Source organism: Dendrobium catenatum, unplaced genomic scaffold (genome assembly GCF_001605985.2).
Source record: "Dendrobium catenatum unplaced genomic scaffold, ASM160598v2 original_scaffold_125794, whole genome shotgun sequence".
Taxonomy (NCBI): Eukaryota; Viridiplantae; Streptophyta; class Magnoliopsida; order Asparagales; family Orchidaceae; genus Dendrobium; species Dendrobium catenatum.
In genome coordinates, this window is record NW_021444229.1 from 222,447 (window position 1) to 249,270 (window position 26,824).

A 26,824-nucleotide genomic window follows, 5' to 3' on the forward strand; every position below is an offset into this window, starting at 1 on the left:
TAACAGTGCATTTACAGTGCCGACGACGATCAAAAGTAGATAATTTCTAGGCCGATCAACACCTTTCTAAATTCCGATTTTGCTGGTGCTGTGTCCCTTCGACAACGAAGACGAGACTACGAAGAAAGTTGTGCTTCTGGATCTAGGTTTTAGGATTAGGTTGGGTTTTGGCTCGCTTTTCGTTGTACAATCTGTTCTCTGGGTGAAAATCCAATGGTGTTCCTCTAGGTCCGATTGGAAGTTTAAGGAAGGAGGGGTGAGAGGTGAAACCCTAAGATGAAGTCTACGGGGATCATCAACATCGCGGCCAGCGCGCCAAAGCTGGACGCGGACAATCGGATCTCGCTTCGAAATTACTACCGTATTGCGAATAATCTCATTAAGCAGGTTTTTCTGTCTTTGAATATGTACTTACTCAATTTTGCAAAGGATTATTCTCTGTCTCGAATTTACATGTTCTCTGTGCTGAAAATCGTTAAAACTGCATAGTCTTAGATAGAAGTTTGTTAGGTTAGATGTGTTTGACCCTTTTCTTGGTTGAGTTTGACATAGCTAATTTAGCTTTGATAGTCTACATGGTAACTTAACTGGAAAAAAAAAAAATATTCTCAGCTCATCTAAGCGTTGTCTATTGATGGACTTGCATCATAATCAGCTTTGAATAGATAGTTTTAATGATTTGCTATGACTAAATACCAAATCCTCATTAGATAGATTACTTTGAGCACGAATTATTCTGAGTATTGGCTTTTCTTAATCACATTGCAAAAAAGTCTTGGATAATAAGGGAAGAGACCTAGCTCACGTGTAAAAAAACCGTTGCTCCTATTATACGGGCCTCTTCTCATAGAATGTTTGTGAAAGAGTCGATAATGATATAAACAACCTTACCCCTTCTAAGTAAATAGGCTGCTTTATTATTTTTCAAATCTGTCACCTTAGGTCATTAAGGGCATCATAACTATTGGGCTATAGCTCCAATATTACATCTCAAATTGAGCTCTTGTTGGCTTTTATAGGCAACATGCTTGTCATAGGTTAGGTATAAGTTTGATGCATTCCGGTTGAGTGTTATACACCATTATTGATCTCTCAGGCACGACAATGTCTTTTGACATGGATTAATACTTCTAATTTCTTGGTTCCCCACTAGAGGTTGATTTGAATACCATCATAAATTAGTGCCTTCCATGAGGTTAGAGAATTAGCAATCATAGGATAGGCTATGAAGCCAAGAGATCAATAACCTTAAGAGAGAGGAATAGAAGCTCCTAACCTTAGGATGTCCTTAGAGACACGACATGTTGAATTTATTGTCCCCCCTATGCTTACTGTAGGATTAACTTCACATTTGTATATGACCTATGAAGCCATTTATAATGAATATTTGGAACCATGCCACTTTTCCTTTAAGACAAATTCCATAAAGCTTATCTATGGCTTTTTGACCTAGAGGTCCCACCAATTTGTGGAGTTTACCCTAACAATCATGAAGTTATTTGGCTACGATGGGTGTTTTCAGTATGAAGAAAGTAGAGTTTTCAGTATGATGAAAGTAGAAACTTCATTATTCTTTTGTCTATGGTTGACCCTTCATAAGTCCCATTAAACTTTCGAGTGGTTTTCATACCTTGAGTATCATTATCTTATTGGGCTGGGTTATCATCTTGTAAGCCATCATCATTTCGGATTGGGTTATCAACCTATAATACCAATTAGTTTTTAGGGATGGGCTATCACCCCGTAAGCCCTAACATCTTCTTAGGCTTGTTCATCACCTTGTAAGCCCCTATCTCTCTTGGCAAATACTTTGAAGTGAGCTTGCTCAACTTATCTTAGGGCTTCCTACTCGAAGTAATCTGTGGATGCAATAATCAACCATTTGCCTGTAAATGATAATCTCTACAATAGAGGATGGTTCCTCGAGAATTGAGCTTCATAACAAAAGTGCCACCATCGCATAAAACCCTTACATTTCTCTCTAGGAGCTTTATGTTGTCTCGAATTGAAAGTTTTCTTTGGTATTATACCTATGATGTAATTAATCATGGGGGTTTTGTAATGGGAAATCTCAATCCCCTAAAACTAAATAAAACTTATTTAGACCTCTATAGTTTAGGGAAGTATCTAGGTCATATTTTAAATAATCTATGTTAGAATTTGCTTATCTCCATTACCCATTGAATTTAACAATAGGAATTCGTGAGACTCCTTTGAAGCCTATAGATCTTTGGCAACTTCATTAAGGAAGGTTACTCTATCCTTTAGTAGATAGAGTTGCACTTTTTTGTTGATGTTTCTGTAGATGCACATTAGAGGCTCTTCTTTATTCAAATTTTTTGTTGTGTTCAATCATACATAGTTTTGGAAACTACATTGGAGAAGATGTCTTTGTCCATTGCTTAATTTGTCGCGCTTTACTCTTGATGTCATCATACATGCACATAATAGGCCTTTTTTATTAGAATTTCTTTGCATTATGTCATGACTTTTCACCGACTTCCCTGATGTATTTGTCCTTGACTTATGTGGAAATTTGGCTTTCCAACAATTTCAGGAGGTTGGCACTTGATGACTTTCGAGTGAAGTTAGCCGTTAGTCATTCCTAAAGTCTTATTGACATATATGTTATCTTGGTCGTGACTTTGTCAATGTACACCTAACTTTAATTTTGTGATTAAAAAGAAAGTTTTAGTTGTGGTCATATTTTAAATGGTGTATTGTTTATGCTAGTTTCTTATTAAATTAAATTTAACTTTTAAAATTCATAAAAATTTTAATTTAAATAAAAAATTGATTTAAAATATATAAAAATAGAAATTTTATAAGAAAACCAATTGTGATAAGTTTATAGTATTTGGAATAAAACAAAGAATTTGTGTTTTAATCTAATTTATTGTTCATCCAAATGTCAAATTGCCTTTGAATAAATTCAAAAATATATTAAAATAAAGAGAATTATATTTTAAAAGTGTCATGATGTTTTCTTGCCCCACTTGAGTATATGGATGATGATGTAAAACCTCTGCTCTTCATTAATAGATAGATGAAAATTATTGGAATGCTCTTGGCTTAAAATATTTGTAAATAATTCATTAATCATTAAAATATTTTGAAACTTAAACCCTTCCCTTCTTAGTAAAATATAAAGGACATGGATCACTAAAAAATACTCTATATGGTGTTTTAGAAAAACCCATTCATCTCAATCAACTTTCAAACTATAGATCGAATAAATTTCATCTAATCGGTACTTGGTAGAATATTGAGAAGAGTGAGACCCTCACCAAATAAGAGGATATACATTATTCTAATCTTCAGATAAGCTGACAAAGGCTATGTTTTGATTCACTAACTTGTGTAGTGCATCCTTTCTCTATAACCCCACTTTGAGCTTCATCTAGATAGTTGGCTATACATCTTACAAAAAAGGCTATTTTGGTGCAAACTTCCATTAATCAAAATTGCACTACCTTTAGGGTTATAAGTTTTGACGGTGTTAGAGGGTTGTCGTGAGGTCTATAAGTTATATGTAATCTAATTCTTGGCCTCTCTATTTTTTAGAGTTGTAAGCCCCATCTTTAGGCTTGTCCTCATCCTTAGGATTGTAATCCTTATCGTCAGGATTTCTTTTAGATGTGAGACTCAAACTAAGGCTGGCTTTGTTCTAATAATATGAGCCCTCTACTCCTAGAGCCTTCACTAGAATGCTAGACCCAATCCTAAGTTGAATTTGTAAAAACAACATTACGAAGACATCAAATGCCAACACTAGGCCTGTGTCCATGCTATTAAACTCATTTAACAAACTAGAATTTGCATGAAAGTGCAAGCTAACAAGCTAATCAAATGTTCTTTTGATCATAACAACCAATTGATCTTTACTTGGGATGTAAGCACGCCTTAACCAAATTAAATAAAATGAACCTACTTAAAAGAAACTAGAATTTGCATTAAAGTGCAACCAACAAGATAAATCGAACCTTTTGTTGAATTAAAAACCCTAGCTTTATAACCAGTTGGTCTTATCTGGCATCTAAGCATGCCTTAAGAAAATCAAATCAAATGGACCTACTTAAAACTATAAAGTTATTTAAATTGGATCAACTTAGGGTTAATAAGTTTACAAACAAATTGAGAAGTTGGAGAAACATAAGTTCACTAGTTAAATGAGCTGATATTGACCCATTAAGCTATTTATTGATTTGCTTGAGTTAACCAGACCCTGCTTATGCCAACTTTCTTCCATATTTTGTCAATGACATCTTTGAAGTGAGCTAAACTCCAACTCAAGTTTCGACCTGAACACCAGGCCCCATCATGAGGAACTTGTGTAATGAAATATATTCCTCCATCGTCAGGTTTAATCATCTTACAAAACAAGGTATTGGTACCTGGCAATAGTCATTAGGTCGTATGCCTGAGATGGACTAAAACTTCAACATGAAGTATGCTCAAAAGCACAAAATCCATACCGGTCAAATTGGGATACTCGAGAATAGGCAACCTATGGCTACTAGTTTGACTCCCTTGAAGTTACTACATAAAGCCCTTTCACTTTGGTAGGTTAGGTACATAAAGTTGATTTGGGATGATGAAATTGTGAGATCTTGATTTGGTTGACCATTCATTCTAAAACCCATTATCAAATGATAATTTTTATATCGGTACATATATTGATGTTGTTTACAGAGAGTGTTACTTGCCTATAGATGAAAATGTAATTAATAATGAGGACTAGTGCCCATAGGAAATCTTGAATCTATAGAACAATGCTTGGATGGAGAGTTGATCCTACTCTGATAATACTTGTTGATAAATTTTTTACCATTTGATTCCTAAAATCAGCTAGAAGGGTTATTTGACCTAATTTTTATGATTTCGTGACTTTGTATTGAACTCAATTTACATGCTAGTCTCTACATGTGCTTTATGTTTTTAAGAGAATGAGTGCCTTTTTTTTTTTTTTCCAAAATTAGGATTATGGGTACCAACAAATTTCCTCTAAATCTAATATTTTTAGGATTTGCATATTCCCGACCTCAAAGCTATAGGCCTAGTCTTGATTCTTGGAAAACATTAGGCATTCAGGCTAGGATTTCTTTTCAAGTAGTATTTATGGCGGGCATTTGTAACAGGTAACCAAGTTGAGGCTTTTCTCTACAAGGTTTATGCAAAATAGGAATTAGGTGATGGATTGTTGTGAATGACATGGGTGATGCACTTGAAGAGATGATTGATTTTGACTGATTAAACATGAGAATTATAAAACCTAGATTACCGATCATCTAAGGATTATTTTTCCCGTGGAAGCTCCCTTAATATTCTTATCTTCTCAGATCTCACTTTTATCATTTTTTTTCCTTCTTCCTTTATGTTGCTTGACCTTTTTTAGTCTTATTGAAGTAGGAGATAAAATCTTTTGCCGTGCCCATGGGTAGATAAAGAATAGAAAGGTAGAGAGATTACTATAGAGAGATAATTGGACTGGTTGAAGAGAAACTGAGGGCTAGGGCTAGTTGAAAAGAGATAAGGAGAGAGTATTGGAAAAGAAAACTTGTGCTTAAATTTTTGCATGAAAGATTGTAATGCAGTGAACTTAGAATCGTTACTTGATCTAAAAATTTTTGTGCTCTAGGAGTCGATTTTTTTTTCTGTTTTAGAATATCGGTGACTGGGGCAATGATTGAAGTTCATAATGAATCTTCTATAGAAAATAGTAGGACCATGAAGCCTTCGTAGATGAAAAGCTTAGGTGAGCGCCAATTTAAGATTGCTTGAAGTTTGGAAGAATCATGTTTGATTCCAACAATAGAAACAATGAAACAATGAATCTTGGGGAAATCATCTCAATTTATTAAAAAAACACGGCTTCATGTTGACGTATGATTATTATTTCCTAGGGATTTGAAAGATCTATCTAAGATGTTGCAGATGGTTTGTCTCACTTAGGATAAAAAACAAGATTTCATCAAAGTAGACAATCATAAAATTTTCTATGAAAGGTTTTAGGATAGTGCTCATTAATCTCATAGATGTACTAGGGGCATTTGAAAGTCTAAATAATATCACCAACCATTCATACAGTGCATCAAGAGTTTTAAAAATAAAATTTCAGTCATCTCCTGAATGAATCCAAATATGGCGATTATCATTTCTTAGATCAATTTTTTTAAAAGTGACATCTAAGATCAAATCTAATATGCCTTCTAATTGAGAGAGAAGAAATTTATATTTGACAATGATTTTATTAATAACCTGAATATCAATGCACATTCCATATGTGTTATTTCTTATGTGAAAATAAGGTTGGAATTGCACGGGTATTGAGATTTTCTTTTGTGAAACCTTTCATAAATAAGTCCTTAACATGTCTTTCAAGTTCAACATGTTTAGTAAGATTTATCCTATAACGAGGGAGATTGAGAAGTTGTGAACATGGGGCTAAATCAATGGCATGTTGAATGGTAGGAGGTATACTATCAGGCAATTCATCTTGTACAACTTCACTAAATTAAAAAAGGAGAGAAGAAATCACAACATGTATGTGAGTCTCGTCAAAATCAGGTGTTTTTTCCTTCACATGCAATATATATATATATGTCATTTTGTTCTAAAACAAACAGTTTCTATTATTGAAGATAGAGAATACAAGAAGGAGATGTTAGAACTTGGATCATAAATGATAAAATTATCCCTGCCAGTAGGGTTTCCTACAATCAGTTGAAGCTTTGTACCTTTCTTTGGAGGGGGTTTAGGTTGCAGATTAAAATTGATTTTGTGAGGTGCTATGATGGGTGTTTTTTATGTATGTTTAACGTGAATTAGTTTAATGGTATTGTTGTTATGTTTGAAAATATATGTATTTTCATTATCATGATGAGTCACATTTAGGTCATACATTCAGGGTTTACCTAACAAGATATGAGTAATATCCATAGGGAGGACATCACATCGGGAATGAAACACCTACTTGTGATGGGCAAAGATGTATGTTTGATCAAATTAATATAAGAAGGTTCATAGTATCGTTCTAGTTTGAGATTAGCTCTAGTAGTGGTGGGGGTTGAGATTATATGCATCACACTTTCTTCATCCATGATTAGTCTACATTTTTTTCTTATTACAAATAGCACATGTAGCAAATAAATATTTTTTTCTCCATTCCTCTTTTATTTTTGGTTATTGTTAAATATCTCATCACATTGATTGGTGCGTCATCTATGAATTGAATATCTTCATTAGAAAGGGGTGTATCATCCTAAACTTCTTCAATATTATCATTTATGATATTTTTAGTTTCTATTAAGAGAATGATATGAGCTTTACAATAGTTTTGCATATGATCATTTATGTGACATTTAAACCAAATTATTTCCTTGGTGTTCGTAGAATTTCCATCAGTGGGAGCTTTGGGAAAATGACTTTGGCCAATTAGTGGAGTGGGTTTTTAACAATAGACCTATGGATGAGTTAGATGGGATTTGTCCGTTTAATTTGGAAAAGGAGCAGCTATCTTTTGATTTTCTACAATAAAACATGATGGAAGGTATTTTCTAGGATTTGGGAATAAGCTTTATTCCTAATTTCCACCTTAAGTCTAATGATATATTTATTGGGCAATTGTCAATCATTGTCAGCATAGTTGGTCCTAGATATTAGGCCTTCAAAGTGTACAATTATTTAGTACTAGGAGACTACTTTGCTTTAGAGTTAATAACTACTAATATAATTTATTGTCATGGTCCGTAGGATAGTAGTTGACTCTTAACATCTCATTTGTTTCAATCCAAGTAAGTTTTGTCATTCCAAAACTCAAATCTTTGGCTTGTATTGGTCCAATAGATCTTAGTATGTCTAGTCAATTTCATTTTGGCAAATGCATCTCTTTAGTAGTCATCCATATGGGCTAACCAACATAAGACCTATTAGGGTCATGAGTGCCATCACAGGTGGAGCTTCAACTTTAAATTTTTTGAAGGGATCATTAAGTCACATTATTCCTATGACGATATTTCTCTTCTAACTCCATTCCTAAGATTGGGTTGGCTCAAATTAGGTTGTTCGTCTCTTTAATCTAAGATCATCATTTTTTAATGATGAATTGTGGTTTAGGTGAGAGGTGGTCAAGGATTCTATCATTTTACAAGTGGTTTGTAATAGCTTACCCTTGGTCTTTTATTCCTTGCGTTTTGGTCATATTATCCTCAAATATCTCTTTGGTTTTAGTGTCATTTTCATAAATCACAAGGTCTAAGGAATTAATCATTCAAGTTATGTTTACAATTTGGTCTAGAGAAATTGATATGGTTGGGATGATATATTTTTTTAAAAAAATGAAGAGAGAGAGAGAGAGAGAGATAGGAAAAAAGCTATAGATGACAGAAATTGAAAGTTAAAATATAGATGACAAAATAAAGTGAGCTTTAATTTTTATACCTTCAGGTGAGGAGGGGGCAGGGCATAAAGATCTCTTGTATCTCAAGCTCTCTTTATGTAGTTTAAGCTTTTTTGACAAATTTATTTTTAGTGTAAAAAACATATGATTATATTTTTATGTGTATAATTTTGAATGCAAGGAAATAAGCTTAGATCTATAAGATTTAAAATTACAAATGTTTCATTTTTTTTTTAAATAGACAATTAATATTATCATAAATAGTTATCATAGAAAATATAGAAGATTATGGAAAGTTTTGTGTACATTATGAGAAGTTTTTCATTTGGTAGTGCTCACTCTTATCAAAGTTTTCATGAAGAAAGAAGTGTAAGGACATATTCACATGGATATATTGGTCAGGCTTTATGGTAGAGCTTACATCATAGACTTTCAAGAAATATACTTGATGTCCAAGTAATTAATATAAAATAGATCTAGCATAAAAAAGATTTATTAACCTCAAACTTGTTTTAGTTACTTACAAGTTCTTCGAGATGTTCTCCATAAGAAAATTTCTCTTGTTGAAAAAAAAGTTTTGACTGAAATTTTCTTATTGTCATATTTGCTTTAATGCCAAATATGATGGCGTTGGTGGCCATTTTGATGAGAAAAATAGCTATAAAATGCTATGTAATTTTATTTTAATGTTTAATGATATGGTTTAGACTTGATAGTGGAAGGTAAGAGAGGTTAGATAGGTTTAGTGATGAAAATCCCAAAATTTGTCTACCTTGGGCTAGTTTGGGTTACTTTGGATAATCTATTTATGGAATGAGTCTTAAGCGAGCTAAATGGTGGGAAATGATTGCGAATGATTAATTTAAAATGTGGACGAGTGATATTGAGTAGATAATAGTGTTTGGTGGAGTTTGAGTGTATATTAGGGGTATGGAACAAGACTAGGACTGAGACTTGCTTGGTATGGCCTTGAGCTTTAGATGGGGTTTTGGGAGTAGTTGTAAAGCTTAAGTTGGGCAGTGGATGATGTTGGGGGATTATTAGGATGTGTTGGAATTTGTGAGAAAGATTGAGAGCATGCATTTAGAGAAGATGAGAAAAAAAAAAAATACAATCACCTAATCTCATCAAAGAATATGCCAACTCTTGGAGCTACTAAGTAACAATCAAATGAATATTAACTTCAGCAAAATATATCATTTTATAATTACAATTTTTTTTATTTTTCATGCTCCATCATTAAGGTAGCCAATCATATATTGTTTGAAGATCATTTTATTATGCAAAAAAATGAAAATAAAATTATTTTTTTTTTTATAATTCCATCGTTGAGCCTTGACATGGGCTCCTGAACTTTTGCTTTTGCAATTGCTCCTATAATGTGTCCTGTGGTCTGATTTGTATTATTTACTTGATGTTCTATATCACTAGGATTTTGTGTAAAGTAGAATTTATGATGAGCATTTTTGACATGCAGCATGATGAGGATGTCTTTCTCTAGGTTTAGGCCAAATAGGAATCATCTGAGGGATTGATGCGGGCAAGTAGGGTGATGCACTTTGGTGAAATTGCTTTTTGATGTTGTTGGCACTAATTTTAAGCCATAGGCTACCTACCTTTTGAGGATTCTTATTCATGTATGAGCTTTCTTGTCTTTCTACTCTTCTTGGATCCCTTTTTTTTTTTTTTCTATGCTCCTCTTTTACTTATATTTTTCCTTACACTAAAAAATAATTTTTAGCCTTAGATTACCAGGTTTTAAGGATTCTTCTTCTTGTAGAAGCTCTCTTTATCTTCTTTTTTGGGCTCTTACCATTGTCTTATTTTCTTCTTCCCTTGTGTTGATTCTCCTCCTATTAGTCTCCTTGCATTAGGAAATTATTACTTCTTCTTGTTGTTCCTTCATATAGAGAGAGAATAGGGGAAGAGTGGGCGAGAGAGAGTGAGAGTGAGAGTGAGGAGTCAGCTAAAGGGAGAATGGGGCTAGAACCCCTTGAAGAGAGTGGGAGTATTGAAGATGAAAACTGTTTCTAGAATTTCTTTCATGAAAACTTATAATAAAATGATCTTGTGTTTATGTAACCAAAATTTTATCCTAGTTGAATAAATATAAGAAAAGTAAAGTAATTATTTCTTCTTGATTAAGAAATGCTTTTATAATTCAATAAGTTTCCCATGAACTGAAGCAATTCGTCCTCATCACCTTTTTGTCTAGCCCTTTTTAAGGAGGGGCTTTTTATATTTGAAAACTCTTTATCTTCATGGCCTCAAGCATGTGGCCTTTTCGAATTTGTTATTTTTCTTGTAACATTTTATCTGCCATTGCACAGGAGCTTATCTTGCTTGAATAATTTTATGCTCGTGTTTGGAGCTTCCTAGATCATTTTTTGATTGAACGCTGTGATTCAAACTCACAGGAATTTGTTTTTATTTCTTGGGTCTCATTGGATAATGCTTGTTAACGGCTTCTCTTTTGCATAAAAAAAAAATCTTAATTTTGATTTTACATGGTATATTTCATGGAAACTGCTGCGCACCTCCTTGATGGCTTCACATTTAGTAGTTTGTCCATCTCTGTTGGCGAAATTTTGTACCAAGCAACACAACATAGCAAAAACACATAATTACCAAGCGGATCCTTATTGCTATGAGATTGTGCACTTTGTATTCATTGTATGTAGCTGTTAGCCAATTTTTTACCATACGTAAGGCAATGATGTGTTGCAGATTTTCTGTGTTTTTGTTTTTCATCTTTTGATCATATAATGAATTCCTTGACCTAGCTCTTTCTAATTTATTTGCCTGCTATTCTGTTCTCTCCTTAACATGATCTCATGTTAGACTGGGATCACGTTGCGTTAGCTTTTTCTATTCCATTCAGGTGCTGAAATTCTACATTGCAATGTTTTGTAGGTTTATGTATTTTATATTAACGTCCCTGGTACTTCATCATGCATGTTGGTTAGCTTGATCTTTAATTTGCTTAATGCAGGCTGACATCTATCGTGAGGAAAAGAATTTAATTGATCTGTATGTTATGCTGCTGCGGTTTTCAAGGTCAGTTATATTTTACATAACTAATAAAAGAATTAGAAATGCATGCAGCACACCCATATTTTTATTTATGTGCGAGCATGCACACACATAGCTATATTTTCAGTATAGTAATAATATAGCACTAATAATGATAATAGCATTATAATAAATAGTAAAGAGAGCAAGTCAGACGCTCGTTGTAAAGCTTTAATTTGAAATAAATCAAACACGCAACATTCACACTTGGTATTGTATACTTTACATGCACGCATAAGGTTCTTATATATATATATAAGAACCTTATGGGGTCACTTTAATAATAAAAACTATTTGCCTTATTCCTAATACAAAGTTGTTGTAAATGCATAGAATTTGAGAGAAAAAGTAATGTTTTATAAAATATTGGACCACATTATTTGAAAAAAGTTGCAAACAAAATTTTAATTTGGTTGATTAATAACCAAAACAGGCTTTGAATTCAATGGATTTTGGTTACTTAGTTGTCAATGGTAGGAGTGAAGATTTATTAACTTGATTTAGGTTTTGGGTACTTGAAAGGGTAAAATACGATGAAGCCTGAATGTTCATGGGAGTTGGGTATGGTGCATGTAGGCTGGGGGTGGAGATGTGATGCAGAATAAGCATAATAACATGTAGCTGTGCATGAGTCAGTGATAAGATCTATGATCAGGTCTTATCACCTAACATGAATCATGTAATTAATTTAGTCTTGTATTTAATGTAATTTTGAAAGCAAGCTGATTTGAATAGCATTACTCAGTCAAATGAAATTTGTCGGGACTCACCTCCCAAGATTTAAGGCTTTAGGATAGTTTTTCCACAATTCAAGGATTAGTTTCCTCCCTTCAAACTCATATGGTTGGCGGGTTCTTCTTGAAAATTTGATTTATTTTTATTTTTGCTATTTTGTAAGAATTCTTAGGATTTATATGTGATGTGAATCAATGTAGGAATTGCATTCAGAGAAATAAAAGATACACAAAATAAAATAACATAAAACAACATGATAACATCAAAAATATAAACTCCCGATCGTAGCCGTCGATCTACGATTCCTTCGCCGATAAACCTGCCTAAAATGTCTGTCGATGACCTCATCAATATGTTACTTTTTTGATAACACATTATAGATTGATTGCTTCCTTGATTCAATTTGGGGTTCTTTCCTTGTGCTTGGACGACTTGGTGTTCTATCCTCGGCCAAATTTTTTAGGTGAGGATTTCTTATCTTCCATCCTCCCGGTCTCTATCTCCTAGTGAGCCCTAGCTTACGACATTACTATCTAAAACCAAAATCCTAAATTAGAAGCTCTCGGTTTTCACCCTATCTACAAACTCTAATCCACTCCCAAGATTTCTCCAGTCTACTGTTATATCCTCTACAATCCTAAACTCTAAGCATTAGATTTTACCCAATCTCATTTGGCCGCTAAAACTGAGCCTTTTCACCTCATTAACTGCACAGAACTTAGCCCTACCTGATCTACAAACCCGCCAAAGCCTTCTACTTCTATAATCTCTAAACCTTTACAACATAAAATTCCTCCATCTACCCTATCAAGATGAAGATGAGGATGGGGTTTGGTGGTGGATTGGGTGGAGTTTAGACTAGCTTATGATCAGTTGAAGGCAAGTTTGCACTTCTTTTGATTGGAGAAATTGATCATGGATTTTCTAAATTTAAATTCCATGATTAGTTAAACTATATAATGTTTTGACAATAGTCAGCCAACCAAATAATTCAATGTTGTTCAATTCTTACGGTAGGAGAATGCTTGAATATATCTTTGAAAAAGGACACCCATGGTTATATTCAAATACAAAGTTATGCATGAAGATAAAATTCATAAGAAATTGTTTAATTATGAGGAAATGATCTGAGAAAGCTTGATGATATCTTTGAAAGATGGCACTCGTGGCTATGTTCAAATGCAAAGTTGTGCATAGAGATAAGTTTCATAAGAAGTTATTGAAATATGAAGAAATGGTTTATTATGCTAGCCATTCTATTATTTGTGATTTTTAGCACGCTTTACTCATAAATAAATGATTTAGGAACCGACTGAATAATTTTTCAGGTCTATATTTAATTATGAAGATGATCTATATTTAAAAAGCTTTAAATCCATATTTATTGGAAGAGAAAAATAAGGCTAAAAGCTGGTAAAAAACAGGCTAAAAGCTGGTTTTCTGTCCTAGTGAATAATAACCTAACTGTATATAGGCATATGTATATTTGGTTTAAATATATTTACATTACATTATCTGTATTTATTCACACACATGCATTCAAACATTTATGTAAGCTTGACTTGCATTTGTGTGAAAGAATTTGCCTTGAATGCACTTCATTTTACATTTGGAATCTGGGTCTATTTTTTTAGTAGTTTTCTTCTGGATTTATTCTCGTCTCTCTAGAGCCCTATTAAATTGGGACAGCTTGTTCTTCTTTTCTGCAGTTTGATCACTGAAACTATTCCATATCATCGAGATTACCATGTGTCTCTACAAGGTGAAAGAATCATTTTTAAGAAGGTACAAGCACTACATATGTTACCTGCAAGTGAATGCTTACTCAATACTTAAATCTTCTGTTACCTGCTCAATATTGCCACCCTTCACCTTATATCGTCATTATTTGTTCAACCTTGTATTCTTCCTGGCCTGATGGATTATTCTTTTCCAGTTGGAAATGGATGATTAGACACGGATTTTAAGTTAGTTTTAAATTTTCTGTGTAGAAATTATTACATGTCATTACTGAGCTGGAGGCACTTAAGCCAGATGTACAGCAGCGTCTTGAAGAATTGAACCGCAAGTCTAGGAGTCAAGTTAGCAGATGGGATCGAAAACATCAAAACAATTCAATCAATAACTCCTTGGAGTGGCCTTCTATTAAAAAACAGAACTTAAAAAGTGACAGTAGACAGGTACTACCTCTTAGCGGCTTATTGACTAAATTGACTTGACAAGAAAATATTGTGTTTCCATCTAATAATTTTATTAGTAATTTATGGTCATGAATTGTGATAAGTTTTTCTTTATTTTCAAACATTAAGCCAGGTTCCGTAATTGCAGGTATACCGGGTTATAGGACAAAATGGAGTCTCCAGGTTTCCATCTGGTCAGCAAGATTTACTACCACAATCCAAGCCTAAGGGAGATTGGATTAGCAATTTGTAAGGCCTGCAATGTTTTCAAATTGTGAAATAGCTTGAATATATTACTCTTAGGAGTAATGTGCAATTTCTATTGGAAAGTAAAATCACTAAAATTGCAACTCTGAAAGAATTTTAGCTTTTTCTATCAATCCTTATTTTAGTTGGCATTCTTGCTTTTCAATTCCATTTTAACTATATGGCTATGCTAGCTATTTTCAATGTTTCTTTCAGGTATTCTTTCTTTATTCATTATTCCAAGTGTGGATCATGATGGGCTATCTTAATTGTGTTTCGAATCTCTATAATCCAACTCTAATGATGAAAAGATCTCATGGTTTCTTATCTGTAATGCTAGAGCCTCCCGCGTGAATGTGTATATGCTTGGTTGTCATGTGTTTTGAAAAAGTGAGACATGAATACATTAAGTTATGTATGTTTGTTGATATAGATATATTACATATGGGACCCTATTGGTTGTGGTTAGAATCTCTACGGGGTGAAAAGATCTCATGGTTTTTTATCCAAATGGCTAGCAATGTGTATATGCATGGTTTCCAGCACAGGTTTTGAAAAAGTGGTATGTGAAAACAGAAAGTTGTATGCATGCATGTTGATATTGATATATTACATCTGCTCCCGTCAACATGACTGAATACATGCATATATGCATTAATATTTGGAAAATGGAAACTTTTTTTAATATATTTTAGTAAACGCCAAAAATAAAAGCAAAATCACTCACACAAGCATAAAAAGAATCTGAGATGCCATGACCGGGTTAAAAGAAAGGAAATCTGAACAATGAAGGAAATGACATGATGATGTGATTAGATAATTTTTTAGATGTAGGAAAAGAATTAGTAGAGCCAAGTGATTTGATAATTTTTTAGATGCAGGAAAAAATTACTAGAGAAATGGCTATATATATATATATTCATTTGTGAGAAAGAGAGAGAGATTTGTGACATGATGTGTATGTGCACACATTATATATTAAGCACAATGAGAGGTGAAATCTCTGCTTCGAAATATTTTCAAATCTACTAACAAGGAATCCCATCAATTGATTTGATATTAGTGCAATGCATTATAACATCCTAGATTAGAGAGGTGTTCATATTTATTAAATTAGAAGAGATTTATAATAGGCAAAACCTTTTAGGCATCATTTATATATTTATATCAAATTTGAAATATTCTAATTTTAATAGTAAATTAAGATGCAACTTTAATTATTGGTCTAATCTCAAATATTATATATTTAAAATAATTTAAAAATATTCTAATATTTAATAAGGGTTAAACAAATTTTAATTTGCTTTAATTATATATATATATATATATATATATTAATTTACTGTATCATCTGCAAAATATAACTAATAAATTTATCCTTTTAATTATTTTATAATTATTTATATTGCAATAAAAATTACTAGTACTTTGAAATTATTAGATAGCATCTAATATCTAGAATTGTTATAATAATAATAATTTTTAATTTCCTATGCATTACATAGGGTCATTTTCTTGGACTATATATTAGCAAGTTGTTTCATTGAATTTTATTTTTAAATACATACATTTTAGAAAAGCAGAGAATTTGAATGCAGGAATTTATGAAATACATGAGTTGTTTGGCTGGATGCAAATCTAATACATTGAAATGCCTTTTGTGTTTGTTATCAACAACAACAAAATCAAGCCTTTATCCCACTACGTGGGATTGGTTATATGAATTCTTTTTCTCAATTGTCTTGTTAAGAGTCAAATTCTCATTTAAATTTAATAAAAAATGTCATTTTTAATATTTATTAACCAAGTCTTTTTATGTCTATCTCTACCTTTCTTAACATAGGTCAAATCTAAAATATATACTCTCCTAACGGGTCATCGGAACACTGACGTTTTATGTGACCTAGCTATCCAAGATGACTCTCTCTAATCTTATGTACCATTGGAGCTACTCCAACCTTTTATATACTCGTTTCACATTCTATCTCCAAGAGTGAAGCCACTCAGACACCTGAGCATTCTCATCTCTTCATGACTTAACTTAATTTTATGTTTCTCTTTTAATGGCCAACATTCTGTACCATAAAACATTGCAAGTTTCACCACCATATTATAGAAGTTTCCTTCACTTTGAGGGGTATTTTTCTATCACACATGATTGATGCATTCCTCCACTTCAACAATCCAACTTGAATTCTACTAATAATATCCCCATCTATTTCACCATCACTTTAAACAATAGACCCGAGATATCTAGGTGTACTCTTATTAATGACTTGCTTGTCCAAAGTCATAATTACCCTACTTGATCTATTACTACTAAAATTTCACTCCATATATTTTGTTTTAGATTTACTCAAACAAAATCCTTTAGACTTTAAGGTTAATCTCCATAGTTCAAGTTTACCTTCAACTCCCTCTGCAGTCTCATCAATAGGAAGAATATCATTAGCAAAAAGAATACATATATTTTAAATGTATTGAAATGCGGTGGATGGTGGCAACGAGCAGAGGCAGTGATAGTAGGCAGTAGGTGATGTCTAATAAGAATCACGAGCAACATATAGCGATGATGGTAGATGTGATTGTGAGTAGTCATAGCATGATATTTAAAAATCACCCATTATGTATAATTTCCTAATACATAAAAAATATGGATTTTGTGGCATTTTAAACACTCAAAATTTAACTTTATTTTTTTCTTATAATTCTTATAATTTTGAAGCGAAAACCCAAAAGTTAAAATACATGGAAAATGAATACAATACACTCCTAATGCTTTTGACCAAACAGCCTCTAAGCCATAGAGAAAAACATTCTTCCAAAACTTTTCGAAGATAAACAGAAGGATAAAAATCTATTTTTAAATGGGGTTAATCCGAAATTGTGTGTGAGAACCAAGAAACTTATGTAATCAACTGCATTTATATAGAGTAAGGATTTATCTTTTATGGAAGAATTGAGGGTTAATGCTTCTTATCTTAAATAACCTAATATGAGAGAAGGGAGGAGGTGCCAATGTTATCTTGAAACTTATTTCATAGGGTTTGCATTCCCTTTGAATTCGTGCCTTGGGAGGCAATGATGAGAATGACTCGTTGGGACCTTTGGCCAAAATTCCTTGAGGGAGGATGAGAGACTCGAGAGGAATTTCTATATACTTTATTCAAGCTTGAAATCAACTTCCTAAGGTCCCCTGTGAATAGAATAATAGAAGCCGTTTCATCTCTATCCATGATTTAAAAAAAAGTATCAATTTAGAAAATTTTTTCCTACATTCCTCTTATTTATTCAAACTATAGTTAGCCATGCTTGAATAGATCATTTTTTTTATTTTACCTTAAAAGGTGGTAGGCCAATCTAGGATAAGGAGGAGAATTTTGTGGAATACATTTAGCTTTATTTTCTTTATTCTCTTCACATAATTTTCTCTTTTCTACCCCCTTGCTGCACCCTCTCCTTATTGGATTTCAATATTATAGTTTTTACCACTCAATTCATATTTTACAATTTTATCCTTTTAAGATTGATTTTACAAGTATTCTTGAGTGCCTATTGGACCATGATTCCCCAATTTAGATCATTTACAACAAATGAACACTTTATTTTCTCTCTTGGCCATATTCTTTCCATACTTTCTAGTGTCCATAGGCTTTTGAGTATCCTATGATGCTTCATTATTATTTATTTAATGCAATTTGGCAATTAGAACAACATTTATTATGCTTTGGTATTCCTAGGTCTTGTGGGCTTCTCCATCCCCTCTAAGTGAATTGCAATTAAGACATATTTTCATTTGAGCGCTTCATCAAATGCAGCTATTGGGAATTCATCCATTCTACTCTTTATCTTGAGATTATATCGTTCCAAATGCATGCTTATTGATTATCTATTTAGAAAAAATAAGAGTACTATATTATCAAAGTATGATTAAATGGAGGACTGAGTGGAGGAATGAGTGACAAAGAAATAAAGAACTGCATAAATGTAAATGAAATGTCATGGTTCGTGTGCAAATCTGTGAAATTTGAGGTGGAACATTTTGAAGGAAAAATAAAAGAGAAATTATAATCTCCCTTATAGAGTCCTAGATATAGGAAAAATGTTTAGCTCCTTTAGTGCTCCTGTGTATCTAGTGAAATGAATACAATTATGAAATATGATGCACCGACACTTCTCAAAGAGGTATGAAATGTCCGACACAACTCCGACATGACACGCGTTCGACACTCCTCTGGCACATGTCGGACATGTCGAAGACGAGTCTGATTAAAAAATTATTAAATCTAAATTGGACATGCTTGTCTAAAATATTTTATGTTTTTTTTAAATATCTTATACTTCAAATTTTATTTATTAAAAAAATAAAAACTAATTTCTTATTTTCTCTTTATAGCCCCAAATGAATCGCCTGTACTAAATATCTCATTCCCTTAATATTCTCATTTTCATTTCTCTTTAGCAATTTACAACTAGGGGTTCACAACAACGCACAATGTCATCTCTCTAATGCTATCAAAACAACCATCTTAACATTAAATATGATGGTATCTTGATATTAACGCTCAACACCACCAATTTGTACGCCCACAATCATGCCCCTGCCATTAAAAAAAAAGCCCCCTCACAATCTCGACACCCCATCTTGTCCAACATCTTCTCAGCATCGACGACCGACTTCTTCTCGATATTGAGGGTCGATGTTATCTCGATATCTAAGCTCGAGCCCATTGCACAACATCGATGCCCATTGCACAATATTAATGCCCGATTCTTGACAACATTATCGTCTCTCGTCTCGATGTCTGACATGACATCCATCCCCAACTCTCAACATCCTAATTTTAATCATTTTAAGCGCAAATCCTTGTTAAATGACTTATTATTTCTCAATTATTCTTAATATTCTGTTTATTCAATTTTTATGCACTATCTTTAAGATATAAAAATTATAATACCGTGTCAAACCTGTGCTCGTGTTCAATAATTTCAATAATTAATCTGTCTCATGCCTGTGTCGTGTCATATCCATGTCACCGTGTCTGTGCATTATAGATTATGAACATGTAGAAGGTAATGATAATCATAAACTCTTAGAAGTTCCACATATTTTTGTATCCCGAAAGAAAAAATATATTGTCAAAAGACTTTTGATATCTTGAATCTTAAATTGAAGTATGGGAATTGCGTAATGAACCCAAAAAAAAAAGGAATTTCTTAATGCTTTTGTTCAAATTCTTGTATAGTAAAAATTATTTTATATCTTCTTGAGCTATAGAGTTTTCATCCAAGTTTCTATATCCTTTTCTTGGAAAAAGATTTAATTGTATTATATTTCTTGGGCAACAGTCATGTGCATCCATTGATTGTATGTAAGTTATGCCTTTATCCTTACCATCCCAGATCATTGTATGAGGCTCTGTAACAATTCCCACCCACTGCAGGGATTCGAAAATGAATGAGCCTTTCAAGAAAATTTGTCCTTGTTGAATTTTGTTATTGGTTCTTTTTTCTGACTAGGTTTGTTGGAGAGCAATCAAACAATGGGACTCATGTTATTTTTTTAATTTATAATGAGTTTAGACACCTGTCAAATTGTTAAGCAATATTGCTCAAGAAAAAGTTTGTGGCACTCGCACACAATTTTTATCTAAAGTGTGTTTAGGCAACCACCAAAATTGTGGACATGTTGAAGAAAAATTATAGAGTGAATGCCATATATCACACGCACACTCATGCTTCAATGCACAATGCTCCTCCCCATGCTCCCCCACTCCTCACACCCACACCCACACCCTGGCCTACCTGCACACCACATGCTCATTCTACACCCACGCACACACCCCCACCCCCTACACAACGCTTACCTTATCAACAATTTTTGAATTTTTTGCTTGAGAAAGCTTGACAAGATATTTTAGATGGCTATCTCCAATGTGCTAAGCATGAAAATTAGTGTGTTGGAGTATAACATAAGATTGATGAAGATCTTGTGTCTAACTTGTGTGCATGTTTTGTGTTGGAGGGGTGTTGGAGTTATTCTGGATTTTTTCTTGAGAAAGATTAACAAAATATTTTAGTGGGCCATCTCCAACCTGCTTAGCACCATGCTATGATAATAAATGTTCTTAATTTTGCGTAGGATTCATTGTCATATACGGAAATATATCTAATTGTAATTGTTTTTGTTTTGGAGAATTTTAATGGTTTAGCTAGTTTGAGATGTGTATCCAAGTACCTGAATAATGTCAAATACGTCACCCCTTTAGGAGAATCTATGGTTTGTGGTTCACATCATAATCTTCAGACATTTAGAGCACTCTTTTGATTAACTTGCTAGTTAAATGGTCAACCATAATTCCCACTTCACAAGGATCAATTGGAATGCAAAAGAATACTTAAAGAGTTATAGTATTTTGTACTTTGTATTCTCCTAGTCTTGAGATTTAAATTCACAGAGCATTTGTTCGAATAAATTGTAGTACCATAATATGATTCAAGCTAATTCACATGCATATTCCCTTTGTATTATCATAACCATTCATCACCCTCTACTCAGATGTTTATTCTCATGTGAGCTTTTTCTTTTTAACGACATGATTTATTATTTGTAAACTTATTTGGAACATTTATAATGTTAAGAAATGGTTTATTTGTGAGTCACTTTTAATGTTTCTCCAACATGCATAATTAACATATGTTGAAGTGTTTTTTTTTTTCTTAAAATATAATCAGTCCCACTTTTCCTCTTTGCAATTGATCAACTAATCTGGTTATCATGAGTGATGAAAATAAATGGAAAGTTTGACCAATTCCAAAAATGCTTCCATAAGATAAAGAGGTAAAATTGGTAGAATAAAGAGTTTAAAATTGATAGAATAAAAAATAAGCAGATAATATATAATTTCATTGGTTGTGATATTATAAGCTATCAATTGATATTATTAAAAGATAACGTAATATTTAGTTTGATAGGTTTAAATATCTGAGATTTAGTATGTAGAAAAATGAGGATATAGATGTGTTTATAACTTATAGGGTTAAACTTTCATGATTAAAATAGAGAAATACTTCAGGAGTATTATATAATAAGAAAACATTATTGATAAAAGTAAATTTTATAAAACTATAATTGTGTTGGCTATTTTGCATTGGTATTAGTGTTGGACAATAATGGACATTTTTGATAGTTGAGTATGACAAAATGAGAAAGTTAAAATGGGTTTCTGGAAAAAAAAATGGAATATTAAATTATTAAGTGATTATATTAGTGAAATGATTGTGAGATTTATGTAGAAGGATAGAAAACACGTCGGTAGACAAGTAGATGAAATTAATGTTGAAGGATTAGGAAGAAAAGGGATAGATCTAAGGTAACACTTTTTCCTCCTGCAAATTGTAATAATGTAACTATCCAAGATTAACATGTATAGAATTTGCTTAAATTATTTGTGATAAAAAAGATTTAACACCCTAGAAAACACTTAAAAAATAAATGAAAAAATAAGTATTCATGCTGAACTTGAATAGTTGGTTTGAGCCAATGATGATGACACTCGATCATTAATGACTTCTTGAAAATTAAATTTTCTTGAACATCCTAATCATTTATTAGAAAAGTATACTGTCAGCTTGGGTTTAATGTAATAGAATATGTATTTATAGATGAATTTGGCATTCTTTATAGATCTTTTACCACCCTGCGGCCTAAGGAGGAGACATTATCAAGGCACTCTATTTTAGGACCCAATGGCCTTTCAGGACATTGGCTGCCACCAAATATTGGTCAACTGGTACATTTTATTTGTAAATTCCCTCTTTTGAAACAAATGCAGTAGCAGATTTAACCAATTTTTATTTGTTTATGCAGGTTCAATATCCAAGCAATGTCGACTTATCTCCTATTGAAATCCCGAGGTTCGTTCATACATTTTTCTGAGTCGTCATAGTTTTTCAAATTATATATTTGTAGTTTCTATGCAATTTTCTTGCATGGGAGTGAGAAGTACATTATCCTATTTTACCATTATTATTAGTTTTGGTTATGATAATTTTTTGCTGTCTATCTGAGTAGCTTGCCTCAGCCTACTAAACTAGATGATCCAGCTATGAAAGATAATGGCACTTCTCACCAGGATAACACTATGTTAGCGGAAGTGCTCTCCTTACATGATGGTGGAGCATCATTTCATGCTGAACAACCATCTTCCATGATAAACTTTGATGCTATAGAAGTTCCTGCTAAAATGGATCTTATTAGAGATCCGTCACCTCCACCTGTGCGTGCAGAAGTAGAAGAGTTAGTTACTATGACATCACAGCTATCTAATTCACTTGAACAAACATCTTTATCCACGAATGAGCTGGTCGGCTCTGAATCTCCTTTAGAAGTGCACATTGTGAGATATCCTACACTTGCTTGCTTCAATTTTCACAATTAGTTTCAGTATCTACTATCTAGTGTAGGAAGGCGTGTGATTTTAAAGCATTTTATTTTGCATCATTTCCTTATTTTCCTAATAAGCCTTTTCAATGTTTGCTTTGTAGTCGACTTCATTGATGGAGAGCTTTCTTAGAGTGGCTAAGTCAAATACTGATAAACACATAGAAACATGCGGAGTGATTGCTGGTTTACTTGTAAGGCGAGATTTTCAAAATGTTGTTCAAAGTTCAGGGTCACCTTTGGTTAAATAAAATTGCGCACTGGTTTCTCTATGCAGAAAAGCAGAAAATTTTTTGTGACTGCTCTTATTATTCCGAAACAGGAGGGATCAACTGACTCAGTGAGAATTGAGCTATAAATTTTCAAATCCTTTGATTAATGACGATGTCCTAGCTTTATTCATGTTATTTTACTGGTAATGCAGTGCCAGGCAACAAATGAGGAGGAAATATTTGAATACCAGGATAAGCATTCACTTTTCCCCCTTGGTTGGATTCATGTGAGTTTTTTTGGTTGATGAAAACCCCACTGCTATATGATTCCATTGGTGATGAATGCATATTGGATTTCTAATGTTTACCTTTTGCATTAACAACAGTCCTCTATTTAGTTTTAGGAGTTTGCTATACATAGTTTCAAGGTGCATCTTTTATCCATTTAATTAGCTCAAGTTTATGTATAGACTGAAGTTTCCTTGTCTCCCCCGTGTCTAGCTTAGGCTTAGGGAAAGCAAATAAATAGGGTAGGAAATTTATCTAAAAAAATATTCCTAGGGCTGCCTAACAACCTAAATCAAGTTGCCTTTTGATGAATGTTTAAATCCGAGGAAGTTTGCAGAACCTGTGAGGTTGTAATTGATATATTTATAAATTTCTTGATATCTTAAATTTCAATGTTTTGATGCTTTTTAGTCAAATTTCTTCTCTGCTTTATGGTTGTTACATTGTTTTTCTCCTGCAAAATAAATGCTAAATATTAATATCTATCACATGCATTTAATAAATGTTCAATTCGTTTGGACTATATGCTGTTATGAGATAACTTAATCTGTGTTTAAATGACGTTGAAGTTGAAACATGTATTTTTCTACCTTGCTTCTCAAGTTCAACCTTCCTTAAATCTTGGAATTTATTCAGTAATTCTACTTTTAAGTAGCAGTACTGACATGTCATCAAAAATTTATCTTGATTGAATAGAAATCTAGATGCAAATATGGATTGGAAAATTCTAGAATTAAATTTGGAACCATCTGAACTCCAATTTCAGCAAACTTATAGTCAAATTGAACATCTCGAAGAAACGAACCCAACGACACCAAAATTAGTCCAAATCTGAACCCAAATGGGTCCAAGTTGAGGGCTCGAAACGTATTTAGAAGCTTCAGATCATTAATTGGATAGCCAAATGATTTCCAAATGTGACATGATTATAGTCTAATCGAGCGGCTCGATGAGATGAATCCAACGAGCCCAAGATCGTCGAATTCTGTCATCATTAAGACACTCAAATTCTCGATAAATGATCAAGGTATTTGATATTGACCGTCCATTTGAAACACTCCCAACATGCCCTTTATCTTCTCCCTATACTGGTCGTCACATGTTTGGGGCAATTAGAGCAAGGTCTAGCGTTCCTAAAACCCCCAACGAGGTGTTGTTTGTGGCGTGTGATTCCTTCTTTTGTTATTTTGCCACCAAAAATACATGTCACAATGTTGTTATTGGATTTATTTGTCAGTATTGCATATTTCCATGCTGGATCTTTTTTTTTTCTAAAATTGAGTTTAATCTGACATTTTATGATCACCTAAAAGCAAGAAAATTCAAATAAATAAATTTGGGTCTCCATTAGAATTAGATGAATTAAATCAATGTAAACTTCATCATACAAAACACACATCAATGTAAAGTTCATCAATGCTCGGTAAGGCTTATGGCGTCGATCTTGTAATCACAATGTTTGGAACAAATATAATCTTCAAAATAAAATAAGGCTAATCAATAATATAAATACCATGTAACGAGCTCTATACAATATGTATTTACTACATAATGTCTACCCCCACCAAGGAAAGGACTTATTTGTACTGAACCATCAATGCTAGTAGATTCATTCAAACTAGGCCAGACCCCATAATTTTTTTTCCTTTTAGGATTTTTCAAGTAAAAATCTTGGTGTCTCTTATGAACGCAACACTTCTACGCTCTTATCTATTTGTGTACTAGATCTTTGTGCAAAGCTAAGACACTGAACTATATCTCTCTCGACCGATGCAAATTTTTCAAGACGCAACAAGTACAATGGCTTCTACCCTTCCATGCATGATTTGCTTCTAATCCCAATTTTAAAGATTTTCCAGTCTTTCTTCCTTACTATGATGATTTGCTGCTTTTCTGAAAGTGCATCTTGCACCTTGAACATAAATAAATTTGTACCATATCCATATGTTAGGGAAACTCATGTATGTTTCTATTTTAAAAAGTGAATTGCATATTATATTCACAATATTGGTGTGTTTTAATTACTTGAACTTCATTCCAAATATGCAGACGCATCCTACTCAATCTTGTTTCATGTCTGCAATTGATGTCCACACACACTATTCCTATCAGGTACGTAATAATGATGCTAGTATGTGGCTTCTATTTGGGTGGAAGAAAACTGAATGCAGGCCATTTATGGCTCTGCAAATATTCATTTGAGCCTTTTTCAATTTCTTTTTTCATATTAGCATAACTTTAAGACTTCAATCATTACTTTCCTGTTAACTTTTATTTTCTTGTTACTGTGGTTGTTTTGATTTATATTTGTATTCTTTTGACATAACCTGAGTGTTTGATCAGGTTATGCTACCTGAAGCGATTGCAATTGTTATGGCCCCTAGTGACATTTCAAGGTAAGGGTGACTAAAATTCTTATTTTAGCACACTATATACGGGTTTTATACGTTTACTTTTCTATCTGAAAGATCGACATTCGTTTAATTAAAGAATTTTTTATTCTAAAACAAAGAGGGAAATGATTCGTAAAACCTCATCACTTTATTCTAATCTTACAGATCAATAGCAGGTAAATTTTCTCTAATGTTGCTGAAACATTATTCTCTGATGTTTATTTGAACTTAAATGCAAGTGGGATCTTATTTTTGAAACTCACCACCTTCCCAAAAGCAACAAATAAGCTTATTCGGTTTTGTAAGTCACATTAACTTGCATCAAACTATATTAAAATAAAAAAAATAGTAATATGATGATTGATGGGTGAGAATACACCATTTCTACATAAATAAATAAATATTTAAATTATAGAAATTTGTAGGAAGTGATTGCAAATTTTGTTGTGTGCAGAAAACATGGCATATTTAGATTAACAACACCTGGAGGCATGTCAATCATTCGGAACTGCGATCAGCGCGGCTTCCATCCTCATTCATCTCCGCCAGATGGCGGTCCGATCTACGACCATTGCTCTGATGTTTATATGAATCCATCTTTGCAGATTGATGTGGTTGATCTCAGATGAGTCTCCTGACCTTTTAATACAGCTCTTGATTCTTTCTCTGGATCTGATTTTCCTGTACATAAACATATAGTTTGTATTGTAGAGCAGAGTGCTGTCTCTGCTGGGCTCTGAAGCAAGTTGATGATTGAATTCCTCATTAATCAAATAATGCTGCTTTTCAAACAGATCACTAAACTGGAATTATTCTTTCTATTGTCTAATACTTAGTTCTTGTTGCAGTCATTCTTT

At 32.9% G+C, this 26,824-nt stretch overlaps 1 protein-coding gene across 1 annotated transcript; it reads left to right on the forward strand.

The window, feature by feature from the left end:
- Positions 1–26,824, forward strand: LOC110100609 (AMSH-like ubiquitin thioesterase 1). Its single transcript, XM_020828189.2, has 14 exons — positions 1–387; positions 11,391–11,455; positions 13,915–13,990; positions 14,197–14,385; positions 14,534–14,634; positions 22,319–22,424; positions 22,502–22,548; positions 22,706–23,030; positions 23,179–23,268; positions 23,352–23,414; positions 23,499–23,573; positions 25,624–25,686; positions 25,918–25,970; positions 26,422–26,824. Exons 1-14 carry the CDS (start codon positions 277–279, stop codon positions 26,594–26,596), a joined length of 1,539 nt encoding a protein of 512 aa, XP_020683848.1. The 5' UTR covers positions 1–276; the 3' UTR covers positions 26,597–26,824.